A 15,883-nucleotide genomic window follows, 5' to 3' on the forward strand; every position below is an offset into this window, starting at 1 on the left:
GTGAAGAGGTCAGCCAGCATTGACCCTTGCCACTCACATCCACCGCCCACATCCTCCCTGCAGACCGGGGTTTGCACCAGCAGCTGTGGCCTGGGATGATCCCACTGAGCCAGGCACCCAGACTCCATTAAGCATCATTTAAATCACTATTTAATAGAGCTCATAGTTAAGAGTGAAGGCACTGTGAATCCAGGACAGTGCAGCACTGAGTGTGCATCTCCTGAGGGTGCAGCAAGGCAAAAAGTGATCCTGTTATTGTCAGCCCAGCTATTACAGAGTTTTTCTTACACAAACCAGCTCTATACAGCACTTCTGCTGTGTATCAGAATGGATAATAGTGTTGCCAGCAGGGCAGGGACTGTCCCCCTTCACTGGGCACTGGTGAGGCCACACATTGAGTGCTGTGACCTGTTCTGGACCCATTAGGAAGGACAGTGAGGGACTGGAACGAGCCCAGAGAAGGGCAGTGGAGCTGGAGAAGGGTCGGGAGCAAAATTATTATGAGGGAGCTGGAGGTGTTTAGCCTGGGGAAAGGGAGGCTCAGGGATGCCCTTATCACTCCCTACAACTGCCTGAAAGGAGGCTGTGACCAGGAGAGGGTTGGTCTCTTCTCCCAGGAAAGCAGCGACAGGATGAGAGGACGTAGGCTGTGCCAGGGGAGGTTCAGGTTCGACAGTAGCAGGAATTTCTTCACAGAAGGGTTGATAGACATTGAAATGGGCAGCCCAGGGCCGTGCTGGAGTCACCGTCCCTGGAGGTGTTTAGGGAACGACCTGGACGTGGCACTCAGTGCCATGGTCTAAGTGACAGGGTGCTGTTCGGTCACAGGTTGGACTCGACGATCTCAGACCTTTTCCAACCTAATCGACCCGATTGATGTTTAGGCGGGGCCCGCTCCTCTAGGCGACAACGCCACCGCACCGCTGGGTGCAGCGGCCTTACAGCCGGGACCGGGACAGAGGGAAGGAGGCCGAGGGCCGTGAGAGCGGCGGCGAGGGCAGGGCCGGCGGGGTCCCGCCGTGAGAGCCGCGGCGAGGGCAGAGCCGCCCGGGCCCCGCCGTGAGAGCGGCGGCGAGGGCAGAGCCACCCGGGCCCCGCCGTGAGAGCGGCGGCGAGGGCAGAGCCACCCGGGCCCCGGCGTGAGAGCGGCGGCGAGGGCAGAGCCGCCCGGGCCCCGCCGTGAGAGCGGCGGCGAGGGCAGAGCCACCCGGGCCCCGCCGTGAGAGCGGCGGCGAGGGCAGAGCCGCCCGGGCCCCGCGTCCGCCGTGTCCCGGCAACAAGGGCGCGAGCCGCGCGCTTGCGTCACCCCCGCGCGCCGCCGCCGAGCGCGCGCCTGCGCGGCGCGGGGGAGCGGGCGCGGCGCTGCGGTGCCCGTGGGGCGGCGGCGGCTCCTCCGCGGGACGTGTCGGGGATGCGGTGAGCGGGGACCCGCCCCCCGCCGCCCCTCGGCGCCGAGCGCAAGGCCCGGCCCGGGGGAAGCCGGCGGGTGCAGGCAGGGCCGGGCGGGGGGAGCGGGCGGGGCGGCCGTGACGCAGCCGGGCTGAGCGCGGCCCGTCCCGCGCTGAGGGCCGGCACCGGGGGAGGGCGGGCGGGGCGCGCCTGGGGCGTGAGGGGCCGTGCCGGGGCCCGTCCGCGCTGCTGGGGGCGCCTCGTGGGTCTGCGGGTGACGCGGGGTGTGTGAGGTCTTGAAGGGTGAACAATAGGGAACATTTCATGGAGTGCCTTGTCGGAAGGGATTCACAGGGATCAAAGTCCAGCTCCTGGCCGTGCACAGGACACCCCAAGAGTCATCCCCATGTTCCTGAGAGTGTTCTTCGAACGCTTCTTGAACTCTCTCAGAGTCGCTGCTGTGATGACCACTTCCCTGGAGAGCCTGCTCAGTGCTCGACCACCCTCGGGTGAAACTTTCCCGATATCCAGTTCTGCAAACGCCCTCGCAGGTGTTTCTCCCCGAACTTTTCAGTGCTGCGGTGTAGGTGCTGAGCTGGGCAGCCCGCAGGAGGCACGGCGCTCCCTCAGGGGCTCGGGGGAGCAGAGCCCGGCGGGTCCGGGAGGAGGTGTCCGCAGGTGCCAGGTTGTGCTGCTGACGTGCGGGCCTGGCCGTGTGCTCACCGAACCCCGGAGAGCGGGGCAGGAGGCGCTGGAGCCTTATCGGGAAGGAGAAACGTCACTGGAGGGGGAGCATGTGTGGGAACAGAATTAAGTCACAATTCCAGCCATTAACTGGAACCTTACTGTGGTGAAATTGCATAGTACTTCAGTATGCTCGCTTGGTGTGCTGTGTTTTTCTCGCACCGTGCTGAGATCTCAACAGCTGTGAATTTTGTTCTGGGCGGGGTTGAGCCCAAGTGCTGCTGCAGCTGCCTGCAGGACAAAGTGCTGCTTTCTCTGTGGTGCCTCCCTTCAGGAGTTTGTAACGCAGCTCATTCAGACTGCTCCTGTGTGAGTTTAGGTGGATGTTCTGCAGTTCCCTTGCCCTCACATACCTCCGTCTGTAGAAGTCTTAAAAGGGCCTGACACAACTGGTTTGCTTGACGAACAATGAACTCTGCAAAGAGGCATTTTGGGGGAAGTCAGATGCAGGGGGATGAAGGGGAGTAAGTAGATAAATACTCAGAGGGCATGGCATTGATCCTTCGGCAGATTTTTGGGGAAAAAGATTTGGGTGTGAAGGAAAGGTGAAGTAATTCAGAGTTGGAGACATTTGAGCAAGTCAGTTCTGTAATACAGCCTGAAGTTGAGTGTTTTGTGTGGATAGGGAGGTCTCTAAATTGGTTTACACTGACACAGATTCCTTGGCTTACCAGTTTCAGAATGCCATGGGAGTTCTTTTGATCTGCTAATGTAAGTTTGATGTAAGAAAGCTGATTCCTAATGTGGTGTCTATGTATAAAGAGACATTGATGTGCCTACTTGCAAACATTCTGATATTCACACTCACAAATATTTAGAATAAACAAAGTTTGTCATAAATTACCATTGTCATCTTAAGATTTTTTTTTCCCATTCCATTGAATGTATTTATATATGTGTGTGTTGGAGCTGAATCTGTGTGGAAAGTTATGTCAATTTAATATAAGTATTGCTGTAAGCAAAACAGTACATTTTTAGTAAGATTATAATGCCACATTCCAGACTCTTTGAAGTGTTCTGCATTGTTTCTGATGTAACTATTCAGTTACTTGTGGAATAATTATTGTAGGCTAAAAGAAAGTGAGGGAGTAGCCATTCACAAACACACAAATGTAACTCTCAAATATTTTTGGCAGAGACTCCACAAGTGAATGAGAACTTCTCTCTGCAAAACTGAGGTGAAGAGCTTCACCATGGGTCAACAGATTTCAAACCACACACAAACTGTAATTAACAAGTTGCCAGAAAAAGTAGCAAAGCATGCCTCTTTGGTTCAAGAAAGTGGTTTCCTAACCTATGAAGAGTTTCTGGGAAGAGTAGCTGAACTCAATGATATGTAAGCTTTACTTTGCTTCTTTTTTTTTTTTTTTTTTTGTATTTTACAAAGACCTTGTGTGCAATATATTATTGTGTGCTGGTAAGCCAGAACTGGCCCAATGGTTTTGAAATTATCCTTCATTTCTTTATGTTTTTATAATGGTTGTAATTACACTCCAAACCCAAGCCTTTTCTCCTTAAATTCCCTTCTCTGCAGTCCTCTTCTTCCAGCAAGTGTTGCTCTCTCTTAACAGTTCACAAGAGGTGGTTTAGAGTCATCTTTGTGTTAGTGTCACCTGTGTCCCTTATTGTTCTCCCTTCCACCTGAAGAGGCAATGCTGCTTCCTCTCTGCCTGTCAGTTTGGGTGGGAAGGAGCAGCAGGAGCCTGCCAGGGACAGCAGATCCACGTGGGCAGGGTGGCACCTGGGACAGAGCTGTTGGTGACCATCCCTGGCACCTCTGCAGACGTGCCAGGCTGCTCCTCATTAAGGATGAGCTGTATCTTACTGTCCCAAACCAGTGACCTAGATAATCCCAAACAACAGGCTGCTTTTTTGTCTGATTTTTCATAGCCTGCCTTTTGCTAGAGCAGCACAATGACAGTAAAAGGAAATGAGCAAAAAAGCAGTGTTGTCATGTTTAGCCTGTATTTATGGTACACTGTGAGAGTGATAAAATGAAGTGGAAACACACACACACTGAATAAGGGCTTTGTAATGTTTGCTGTTTAGCTAAAATGTGAATTTGTATTCAGTTTAGAAATTATCTTGGAGAGGGTCACACTTTTTTGAATGACCTTGAAAAACACACAGCTGTCTTCTGGGTAGGCACATAAATAGATTTTGAAGAACGTAACCTGATGTTTTGCCTGAGACTCCAGGCATATATTAGTATAATTCACTCTAAATTACTGTCATTCAAGTAGTTTCTTTCTTTCCAGTGTTTACCTAAACCTGAAAATACTCTGATTCTTGTGGACTAGAATGTTGTGTCTGTGTCCCATTAAAGAAACAAGTCTTAGGTCACCTGACACGTTCACCTGACTACTCATTATTAATATATACTAACAAAAAGTCACCTCATCAGCATATGCTGGTACTCACAGGCTTTTTTTTTTACATACCTGTTGAGGAAATAACTTTTCAGATTGGAGAAGAGATTGTGTGATTAGTGTAATAAACAGTGAGAGTATATGTGAATTTAAATGTCTATGAAGTACACCTGCTTGCTGGTGCTGGATCAGAAGACTTGCTCAACATTTTCTGAAGTTTGCTGTGCAGTTTAAAATGAAATGGATTGAGTATTCAATGACATGCTAAGAAAGTCATACTCTATAATTTGATGCCCCTGGGCAGTATTGCTAAAATCTCTTTTAGGGATAGAGAGGAGACAGGTGAACCATAAATAATCACACTTGGCTGAGGCTGCTGATCTTTGCAGGTCCAGCACATGGCTTTAAACTGATGTTGCTTTGTTTCAGTACTGCAAAATTGGCTTCTGGACAAGACAAACATCTGTTGTTTGAAGTGCAGCCTGGGTCTGATTCTTCTGCTTTCTGGAAGGTGATCGTTAGGATAATATGTACCAAAGTAAGTGTGAACATTTTAATTTGATGCACAGATTTGAGGACTGTCAGTTTTACTTGTAAAATCCAACACCTGCTTCAGGTGTTTTGATACAGATGATGCATTCAAAGATGCTGTTGGAGATAAATTAAGTCTAAATGCTAAGTTTCTGCAAAAAGCACGACAACAAAAACATAGTTATAACTAAGTTTAAAGGAGTGATGCCTTCCAGTGGAGCTCTTACAGCCTTTAGTTACAAATGCAGGTGATTTGTGAGGTCAAGTAATCAAATGGTACAACAAACTGCCAACTGTAGATTTTGAAATTAGTAGTAGAAATTAATCAGGTTTTCAGGCATTATCAGTTGAGCTAGTGTGCCTGTACATAGTCTGATCCCTTAGAAAACCAATCTAAAGATTAAATGTTTTAATTAATGACAAAACCTTATGAAGTTTGCTCTGTCTAATGAGGAGATTTTCCCCTCTCTATCCTGTCCTTAAAGGTAAAGTCCTTTAATGATCCTGAGTGCCCTGAGCAATCTTAATGTGTGGTTAAACAAGGCAAACTCTGTTTGAAACCAACAGTTGGTACTTTGCTGTTTACTCCTAGTTTTTGTTAAGGCAGCCATCACTGTAGGCAATTTTGAGTTCAGATATTAAATAACTGATTTTCCTGTGCCTGGTTCTAAGTTCAGCCCATTTCTTTGGATGTTAGGTCCCTACTCACACCTGAATCCATTGGAGTAGTGTTGGAAATGTCCTTGCCCTAAAATTGTGGTGCTGCCTGTGGTGTTCCTCACTCTGCAGCTGTGGGCAGTCCTGACGTGCTGAGGCAGATTGCAGCTTGTTAATGTGGTGAAGGGCACTGAGGAAGGAGGCTGCTGCCTTACATGAGAACTGCAGGGCTGTACAAACATTCTGAGCAATGCCAAGTTAAAACCTGATAAGTAATTGTAAACAATTCTCATATCTTAAGATAAATAAAACAAGTGGCATCGTGGAAGCTTCCAGAATCTTGAACTTGTATCAGTTCACTCAGCTTTATAAAGACATCACCAATCAAGCAGCAGGAGTTCTTGCACAGAGTGATACTTCTGAAGAAGCTGCTGAGAGCTGGAGGTCTCTGTCTTCGTGTCAGGCCAGCTTGTGGATGGGAAGGTATTTGGATACACAGTTACAGCATAAGCATTTTGGGAGTTGTGCTTCAAACCTGAACTGCAAATACCTGCTTGTTCTTGATAGCTGCAGAGCTTTGTACCATCACAAACAGGAACAGACACCTTCCCTTGCACCAAGGGAGCTGCAGTGCACTTGGGTTAATTCCTGAAATCTGGTGCTACCACACCTTAGCTTCAGCAGAGCCCTTTTAGAGATCAGTTCTAGTAGGAACATAGTAAATGCTGAGTGTCCTGAATAAGGGAACAGGAGGAAACGGAATCAGCTGCAGCTACAAATCCAGGGGGTTTGACAGTGTTTGTTTAAACACATTTTGTTATTGTTCCACTTAAACTTTCTCTTCCTCTTACATTTGGCATGTGGAAGTTCCCATCTGTTGCCACTAGAAACCCATCCATTATGGTAATAATTTAACTTGCAAGACTGGAAAAATGTGAATTGTCTCACTCATGCTGACCTTCTGCTTTGTTAACCAGAGGAAAAACAAAAGACTGAGGTCAACACCTGCAATAACTTGAGTTCAAACTGAATGTAAAAGCAAGAAGCCTGTCACCCTTTCCCTGTGTGGAAGTGTTGCTGCTACCAGTAGTTCCTTACTTTTCCTGAATAAGTTCATGGTCCTAACTCAGTTTAAAGTGAGGTAGAGCTAGGTTTTACAGGAAAAGGTAGTAAATGGTAGAGTTCTCTGTGTTCACCAGTGAAGAGCTGGCAGCCAGGTATTTTCATGAAACAGCCTGAGTGTCACTCTTCAGCTGTTGAAAGGAAAAAGGGGTCACCTGTGTTGTCACTCCATAGAGCCCTTTGGTTTTTCTGTCAGTGGATTGCAGAAGGTATTATTTTATTTTCATTTAATTTCCTGTAAATTGTGAACATGTTTGAGAAAGAACAGGAAAATTGCTTTCTCACACATTTTTCTGGAAATGGTCTTTTGCTTCAAACAACAAATCAAATAACTTAGACCTCAGTTACTTTGGCAAAACAACTTTATATATTGCTAAAGTCAATAAGGAGAATAAAAGATTTCCTATATGAGTTTCTTTTTCAGTTTTTCAGACTTGGAGACAGAGGAGATCCTTCTTGTTTGTAAACTTCATTACTCGAGGCAGTATCATTCACAAATAAAAACAGAACATACTTTGCTAATATGATGAAGTTTGGTGAGCTTGTGTCTTACCCAAGTTTTGCAAGTTACTAAGGAAAATATAAGCTGAAGCACCTTCAAGTATTCTGCACCAATGAAATCTTCTGTATATTTTTCTGTGAAAACCACCCATTTGCCTAAGTTCTTCTCACCTTCAGACATTTTTCAGCTCTGCAAAGTTAGCCTTCACTATCTAAAAATAGCAAGTGTTATCTGTTCAATTCTTAACTTTTTCCCCTGGAATAATACCCCATATCTCTACAACATCCACTTCCTATTCAGAGCATTCAAAATATGCCTAAGTGGTTTATACATTCTGATAACAAAGAGATAAGCATTTCCTTTGTCTGTCACTCCTTTATTTTACTGTTTCTTCAGGAACTTAGTACTGTGACTAAAGCTGACTTTGCAGAAGCTTTATAAATAGGCCTTTTATAATTGCTTGTGTAGACACCAGCAAATCTCAAAAATTCAAGTGCTATTGAAGGTTAGTACTGAGAATTGCATGGGGGAGAAAAACGAGAAGGGAACAGGTCTAAAGAACCCAGTGAGCAGGCTTCTTGGAAATTGTTGTCCTCATTGTATGCAAACTGCCATCTGTAAAAAAAAATCTATCACTTTAAAGTATTTCTCCAACAGCAAATTAAAAAGGAAACCCCAAGGACTTACTGAAAGAGAGAACAAAGTCATGTTGACTGCTGTTTAGTAGCTGGCTATTCTGTACAGGTCAAAAATGAATCTGTATTTGACAAGCTCCCTTAGATACCTAAGCAAAAATTGTCTGGTCAGTAGTCATTAAGGTGGACTAACTCCTGAAATGCCATTTTTTTCTAGAATGCTATCTCTGTCCCTCAGGTCAGAACAGGGATTCCCAAATTAGGGTTTTTGGAACAACCCATGCATTTTAGAACAGTTCCTTGGTTGTTTTGGAAGTGAGCTGTGACCATAAAATTGCAAACTTTACATGTCTGGTTAGGCCAGTGAAAGCTGAGGATGCTCTGCATCTTTTTGCCCTTGAGAAGTCTTGATGGTGCCAGCATTTGAGATACTCCTGCTAAGAACATTAGATAAAGATACCTCATATTTGGGGAAAAGATATAAAATGTCAACATCTGTCTTTGGTAGTGAGATAATTTTTAAGCTTCCCCACCAACAAAAACACCAGGGAGTTTAACTGGAAAAGCTGTGGTAACAATCATCTTGAGAGTCCTAATTTGGGGAGCACTCATATGGAGCATATTGCAAGCTAAAATCAGCCTTTTCAATCTAGTGAGTAGTTCAGCCCCTGGCATTTTGATGCCATGTGAAATGAGTGAAGCTGCATTCTGGTAGTGATCCTCTTGACGTGCATGTTTTTGTCTAGGATATAAACCAGCACACAGAAATTTGGAAAGTGCATTATGAATTAGTTCAGCCTGAGGTGCAGTGACAGGAAGGAAGGCAGGTTCTTCTCCTGCCTTTAATGTAAACAGTGTTTCTGTTCTTTTCCCAGTCATGTGATATGAAACAGTTACAACTCCTCACACTTCCTTGTTGATATGAAAAGGAATTTACAGAACCCTTGGCAACACCAAAAGCAGCTGACACAAATACTAACACAAAAAATAAATGCACATTCTGGCTTAGTTTAGTTCACTGCTGACATAGGCTGGGATGACATAAGTAGCCCATTCACAAATTAAAAGCACAGGTGTTTCTTTCTGGCCATCAGTAATTATTATGAAAAATGTAATAACTGATGTAGTTACTGGGGCATAAATATCAAACATCTGGAAGAAAACAGTGTCTTCTCTTCTGCAGGGTTAAACAGCTGACAGATGAAGAGGAATGTTGCATCTGCATGGATGGGCGTGCTGATCTCATCCTGCCGTGTGCTCACAGTTTCTGCCAGAAATGCATTGATAAATGGTAATATACACAAAAGAACATTCATTATTTTATAGTATGCGTGTTTCAGTTTGATTTGACAGATTCTGTGGTTGCCAAATAATTTAAAATTGAGTAAAAGCAGACTGAAGCAGAAGGAAGGCAGGAAATTTTGTAAAAAAGAGATGTGAAAATGCTGTTCAGCATTTGTTTTGTAATTTCTTACATCTTTTTATTCTTCTAAAATTGAATTGTTACAGTCTTGCTCAGAAACTTGAGAAGATGGTATATGCAATGCTGGCATGTTATGCTTCACAAATCTCATTTAAGGCTTGTTAAGACTGTGCAAGTATGAAGGCAAGTTGGACTGTCTGTCACTTACTTGGGAAATAACTATCAGGGAGGTTTTTTTCCATATGTTATGCTTTCACTTCAGATAAACAGCATACAATTTACTCATTTAACTATATCAGACTCTTCCAGGAAAATATTTCTTCTCCATGGCAGCACCTTCAAATTTATAACAATGTATATAATGTGTACCTTACAGTGTTCAGCTTCACAGTAAATTGAACACCTTTTCAGCTTCTGCATCTCTGATACATCAGTTCTTGGAAAAGTGGGAGAGAAGAACTTCTTTGTGGAGGAATACAGCTCTTGTCTGACCATACAGGCCTTCAGGGATTAGGGAAGTGTCCAGGCAGTCTAGCATTAGGAGACACAGACCTGCTCTGTTCAAAAAGGGTTTTGTTGGCTAGTTAATGCAAATGGATTTGCACATAATTTGTGCATAAGAATTTGTTTTGTGGCTTTTTGAAAGTCTTACCAGGGAAGTTACTCTTGTAACAAACACCAGGCTTCCACAAGGAAAAACATTGTAAAAATCATTGGATCTCAGAATACAGCAAGTCATTTCTCTCGTCTGGGAAAATGTCCTAACATCGATCAGCAGGACAGGGCTTAGTTTAGTGACTGTGCTGGAGAGTGGATTATACACTGCTTTGGTTGATGAATCAGCTGAACTCCTCACTAAATTCCAGCTGCACCAAGCTTTTTTTTGGTCTGCAATTGTTAAGGTTGATCTCCTCTTAATTAAGGCATAATGGAGGCTCCCAGCTCAAAAGTTGGGATTCCACGGGACCAGTTCTAAACCTCTGTGGGCTGCATGACCCAGGAAAAGGCTCCTTCTTCTCTTTATCTTGGAAGCCTGTGGAGATGGGTTTCTAAGGACCTTAGCTGAATTCCTGAAGATAGGAAGAATTAATTTAGACAGTGAATTTCCATTTAAACTTTCTGGCCAGGTAGCCAGATGATCCTGTCTGACCTGAGCAAAGGATTAGGAGGAACATGATTCCAAATTTTCACTCAAAGAATGGAGCTGCATTCAGAAATCTTCCTCACAAAGAAAGAAGTTTTTAAACAAGCAAAATAGATAGGTGGCTTAATCCAGTTAATGTGATCATTCTTGAAGTTCTCACTGGGCTGGTTTTTGTTTGGGTTTTGTTTGTCCTTTTGGGGGCTCTTTTGGCTTTTTGTGGCCAGCGAAAAGCACTCATTTCTGTGCCTTCCTAACAGGAGTGACCGCCACAGAAACTGTCCCGTGTGCCGCCGGCAGGTGACTGGGGCAGGAGACTCCTGGGTGGTGTCAGAGGCCCCTACAGAAGATGACATTGCCACTTACATCCTTAACATGGTGGATGAGGCTGGGCAGCCCCACAGACCCTGACCCTGCCCACAGGCTGATCGTGGCACAACCACTTGAAGCTTTTCTTTTCCCCAGCGTCTGGTTTTCCCCCTCCTTGCCGTTCTTCACAGTCTGTCCTTCCCTTCTCCCCTCGGCTGCTGTGAATCTGCGCTGCTCTCCTAAAGCACAGGGGATCTGAGCAAGTCTCTGTGTGTGCAGTCCTCGTTATTGAACTGTTCTTTCAGCAAACTCTTGGATCATTAACACAGTTTACTTTAACAACAACGTTTGATGTTAATTAACAGTTCAACTACTCGACGAAGCAACTTGTAACAGCACAACTACAACTGCAAACTGCTGTTTGAGCATCGCAGTGTCCTGCTACAGAGATGAACCGTGGCAGATGGCTTGACCTCACAGTTCCTACCCTTCAAAGCAGTCCCTTATTCACAACTAATGTGAATAAAGATGATGAGTTAGCACTAGTGGTTATTAATTTGAAATTTTACTGTTGAAACTTGAAGATGTCCCACTGCCTGTTCTTCAGTAGGAAGTTATTGCTGCTCTTAGTGTTTACAGATACTTAATCTGATCTGTTATAACTTTTAGTATTAATTATTTTAAATCTGTTTTTGAGAGTGTAGGCAGGTCTGTAAATGTACTTGTGCACTTCCCCTTATTCTTCTAACAAGACTTATCTCTTAGAATATTTTTTTAAATATGATATTTAGCATAGTCTTATTAGCTTGGAAACATTAAATTCGTACACAATCCTAAAAGCAGTAAATCAGCTTCAGTAGTTTTTGATAAAGAACAGCTATAATTATTTCTAAACATTGGGCATATCTGAAGAGAATGCCTTTATTTGAATTAGCACTTAAGGTGTAGTTTAGTGTGATGCTGTGGCTTTATCTGCTCCTCTTGAGTTTTTGAAGTGATGAGATCAGAGTTAAAAGGTATATGAAGAGTTACAAGTGATAATCTAAGTAAGGGTGCTCTACTTTCTATCTACAAGTGCAATATGCTTTTATGTAGCAGAGGGAAACTAACAATAGTGTGGCTTGGACTGAGATGCACATGTGACAGCTTGGAAAAGGGATATCTCAACTGGAGTGCAACAGTATTTTGTGTCTAGCAGAATAAAGCCTTTAAGAGCTGAGTTTAGACAGTCTAAAATTGTTAGTATTCAGGAAACCCATCTTAGGCCTCTTTTGCATAAATAGTGTTATGGAAATGAGTGGCTACTGTAGAGAATTAATTTTATATATATATATGTATATTAACAAGTATTACTTTTTCTCACTCAGTAACCTCAAGTTAAAATATTCAAGTGTAGCATTTGAAGGAATAACAGCATAGATCTTGCTTACTGTGAGACTGCATTTTTCCTTACCATACCTGTTAAAATTCCATGATGCCCTAAGGATTAAGTCCTTTTATCACAGACAGGTTCTGAACTAAAAGGCATGTGTGCATGTAGATATGCACATTTAGGTTATTTTTCTTAATTGGCTACAAAATAACTTAATTACATCAATTTGTTAAAGAATGTGCACAGAGTATGGCACCTGTTTGAGCTTGGCTTGTGACACCATTGTCAGATTTATCATAGGTTTTATGACAAAGGAGCAACGTACCCTTCATGTTTCTGTCACCTGAGAGCCAGTATGGCTTAGTGTGTAAATCTGTATTTAGCTATGGAAAAATCCTTTTAGGAGTGTATACAGCTGAGAACTCTTTTTTTTTTTCCCCTTTTCTTAAGCCGTTGATAGCAATGAGATATTCTTCAGTAAATGTATAGAGTGTTTGGTTGCATAAAGGCAGTTGTTGTTTGGGCTGGAAATCGTTTCTGGCCCAGGATTTCCCACTAAAACATGTGCAGGTGTTCCTAATAATGCACCAGTTTGGTTTCTTTTTGTGTTTTGAGGTTGCATTAGTCCATGTTCAGAACTTTCAGATAATCTTTGAATTTTTTAAACTTTTTATATCACTGGAACAGAAAGAGCATCTAAATGAAAGACTCAAGCTAACTTTATTTTTCAAGTACTTCAAGAATTATACTTCTGAACTGAAATTTTATAAGTTGATTTTCTGCTGAGAACTTACATGAACTTCTTAAAATGTAATTTTATAATGATGCAAACAAGTTAATTGCAGCATAATGACAATTACAATATAAACTAATGCAAAAATTATTTAAATAGTGCAAAAGTAAACTTTGTATTCTGTACAGCTTTTTTAAATTAAGTTGCTGTAATTCACACTGCTGTGATGTAGATACTGTAATGTGTGCCTTGTAAAATAAATGTACTGTATGTTATATGGAGAAATAGATACTTTAACACTGAAAACCTAGTTATTTGGTACTGGTTGGTATTACTTAGTCTGAAGTGCAACATTTAGCAAACAATTTTGGAAAAGGAATCCATTGGTATGGACATGGCAATGAGTTCCAGAAGTTAGACCTTGAAAATGTGAATTACTGCAAATAGCTGTTGGTGGGGGGCATTAGAATAAATTAACTTTCTTGTGTTAAGTGAACATTTCTTACAGGTTTAATGTGAAATTGTAACTTAAACATTAGAGATGGTATTAATAGCTAAGAACATTCCACTATATTAAACTTTGTCTATGAATTGTGCAATAAAGTTACTTTGGAAGAAATGTTAGAGTTCTTTTAAGCTTAAGGAATCTCTTGGCTTTGGTACCAGAGAATTGTGAAAACTGAGTTTTGATCCAAATACAATTGCATTGTACAGGTGGTGTGGTTGAAAGTGTGGTGAGTCAGAGCTGTCAAACTTTGAAGGGTTGTATCAACAAGGTACCTCAATGCAGCTCTGCAAAAAAAGAAACTGGCTCTGATTTGACCTCTTCTAGGGACACAAATAAATTGGAACATTCTGAGATTATGGGAAAAATTAAACAACTCTAATTCTTACAGGACAATATTGAGGAACATGTTTGTTTGGGGAAAGGATTTTTATTTTCAGAGAAGTGTGGTACACTTTTACCCCAAGTAATTTCATCATGTTTCTGATGGTATTTTGAAGTTTAAGAATGCTGAGGTTTGGAGTATTTTTTTCTTAATTTTTCCTTGTTTTATGTAAGAATTAAAATATGTAATTAATGTAACTCTTTCCTCTGTCTAGTTACTTGGCTTATCTGTTTGGATCTTTCGAAGCCAAGGCAGAAATGGGAGCAGAATTCATTAACAGATCAGGAAATTAGAATGGATAAAATGACCAGTTGACAGGCACAGCAGGAGGTAGGTGTACCAGAGCAATTAGCAAAGCTTTATATTTACTAGGTTTCAACTTTAGGCACCATATCAGTGTGATGATAGGCTGCTTTTTTGGGTTTTGGTTTTTTGTTTTTTTTTTTGGAAATACACCGTTTCCCACCATTTTGTGGGAAATGGTGTATTTAGCTTCCTTCTCTTTCCTTTAAATAAAATTCTATACATAATTAGAAAGGTTTTTTCATCCATACTCTTTCCAGTTCTGGAAACCAGGCCAACCACTGAGATCTCTGTGTTACAGGTTTGAACTGAGCTGTTCAGTCCCACCCCTGTAGAGCTGTATGTGCCAAATGGTTTATTTTTGGAAGGAACATACTGGCCACGGTTATTTGTGCTTTGCATCCAGATAGATCCTGGAAGAACAGCCTGTCAGGGAGCCCTAAGGATGTTTGATGTAAGTAGGAGCTGTATGTTAACCTGCCTGGCCTTAATCCTTACACTGCATATACAAATGCTTTGATTTTGTATTCACACACACTCTGGAATGGAAGTAATATGACAGTAATTATTTTCTTTGGGCTTCTGTTGTTGAATCATCCCTGAAGATAACTTGCCAGAGGTTTTATTCTCACTGTTTTAAGTGTGTGAACAGAATTTTGCTTTATGAGTGTGTCTTAAACATCAGTCATTTCAATTTTTGTTCGCTGTCATTTCTTCCAATGCTTGATTCCAAGGCATAGAATTTATCATATAGCAATATTCTTTAAGGACTGAAAACTTTTCCTGCTGGATGTGTCACTGGAATTAGCCTGGATGGGGCTGTGTGCTTTCCAGTGACCACAGTGTGTGACCACCAGGTAATGTTTCACTCTGAGCCAGCCAGTGTTACAGCTGTGAGGGATAGGACAGCACATTCTGCTTTTGTGTCTGAGCTGCCAAGATGTTCATTAGCAGATCTGTACTTACCTCACTAACCCATCAAAATCCAAATAGTAAACACTGGGCATGGGATTTGTAGGTTTAACATTAGAAGGAATGATCAGTTTTGTGAACCTAGATAGAACTTTGCACTGTGTGTCTGCTGGAATGAAGAATACAATCCAATAGGTGATTAAATGAGCACTCTTCTTTAGTTCAAAGTGCTATTTAAAAATGCTGGGTGTTTTCACAAAGTAAATCTAAAGTATTTGGAAACCTGCACCTCTGAAATTTGTAAGTGTAAGAAGGTAGGAGTTTGATACAACAATCTGTGCTTCCATGCTGATGTGGTTCTGACCCATTTTAACAGCCCTTCAAAAACATTTGATGTGAGACCTGTCAGTCATGGTGCGTGACTAATGAAGCAGTGGTGTTGGTGTCTCAGTTACATACAGACTGTGCTGTTTAACAGTGGTGTTCAGTGCTTTGAGAGGTGTGGGGGAGAAATGCACATGTTGTCATATAGTGCAAGGGGTCCATATTGCCAGAGTTTTGTACCTTCTTGATGTTTCTTGTAGGCATCTCCTCTAGACACTGACTCTTCCTTGTCCTCACAGCAGCCAACTGACTCCAGTCCCCTCAACCAACCAATCCACTCTTGTATAACTCTTCTGATTTGCTACAGGTGTGGCCTGTTAAAATCAGGCCTGCTCCTAATCCTTAATAATTGGCTCAGCTGCAACTCTTTAGGGGGCTAAGATTACTTTCTATACTACCTTTATTTACTTATGTTCTATCCCCCTGCATGCACATTTCTCAATTACAGACGAACTGTGCTCCTGTGC

The 15,883-nt window shown here is 42.6% G+C and overlaps 1 protein-coding gene across 3 annotated transcripts; it reads left to right on the forward strand.

The window, feature by feature from the left end:
- The first annotated feature begins 1,345 nt into the window (after nt 1-1,345).
- On the forward strand, nt 1,346-14,014 carry RNF141 (ring finger protein 141). Of its 3 annotated transcripts, XM_059475190.1 has the most exons (7): nt 1,350-1,416; nt 2,808-2,844; nt 3,270-3,469; nt 4,932-5,040; nt 5,992-6,173; nt 9,133-9,240; nt 10,774-14,014. In XM_059475190.1, the coding sequence occupies exons 3-7, from the start codon at nt 3,285-3,287 to the stop codon at nt 10,922-10,924; spliced, it is 735 nt and encodes a 244-aa protein (XP_059331173.1). In that variant the 5' UTR covers nt 1,350-1,416; nt 2,808-2,844; nt 3,270-3,284; the 3' UTR covers nt 10,925-14,014. The 3 variants fall into 3 exon arrangements, with proteins under 3 accessions (XP_059331174.1, XP_059331173.1, XP_059331175.1); XM_059475191.1 differs by lacking the exon at nt 2,808-2,844 and having other exon boundaries at nt 1,346-1,416; XM_059475192.1 differs by lacking the exons at nt 1,350-1,416; nt 2,808-2,844 and adding an exon at nt 1,910-1,940.
- The last annotated feature ends 1,869 nt before the right edge of the window (nt 14,015-15,883 follow it).

This window comes from Ammospiza nelsoni, chromosome 6, assembly GCF_027579445.1.
Source record: "Ammospiza nelsoni isolate bAmmNel1 chromosome 6, bAmmNel1.pri, whole genome shotgun sequence".
Classification (NCBI taxonomy): domain Eukaryota; kingdom Metazoa; phylum Chordata; class Aves; order Passeriformes; family Passerellidae; genus Ammospiza; species Ammospiza nelsoni.

What these genes read in the sequence shown, in the direction of transcription:
- RNF141 (XM_059475191.1), top strand. Translation starts at nt 3,285, where the DNA reads ATGAGAACTTCTCTCTGCAAAACTGAGGTGAAGAGCTTCACCATGGGT. An exon ending in TTAGGATAATATGTACCAAA is followed by an intron (nt 5,041 to 5,991) that starts GTAAGTGTGAAC and finishes TCATATCTTAAG; the next exon opens with ATAAATAAAACAAGTGGCAT. An exon ending in CAGAAATGCATTGATAAATG is followed by an intron (nt 9,241 to 10,773) that starts GTAATATACACA and finishes CCTTCCTAACAG; the next exon opens with GAGTGACCGCCACAGAAACT.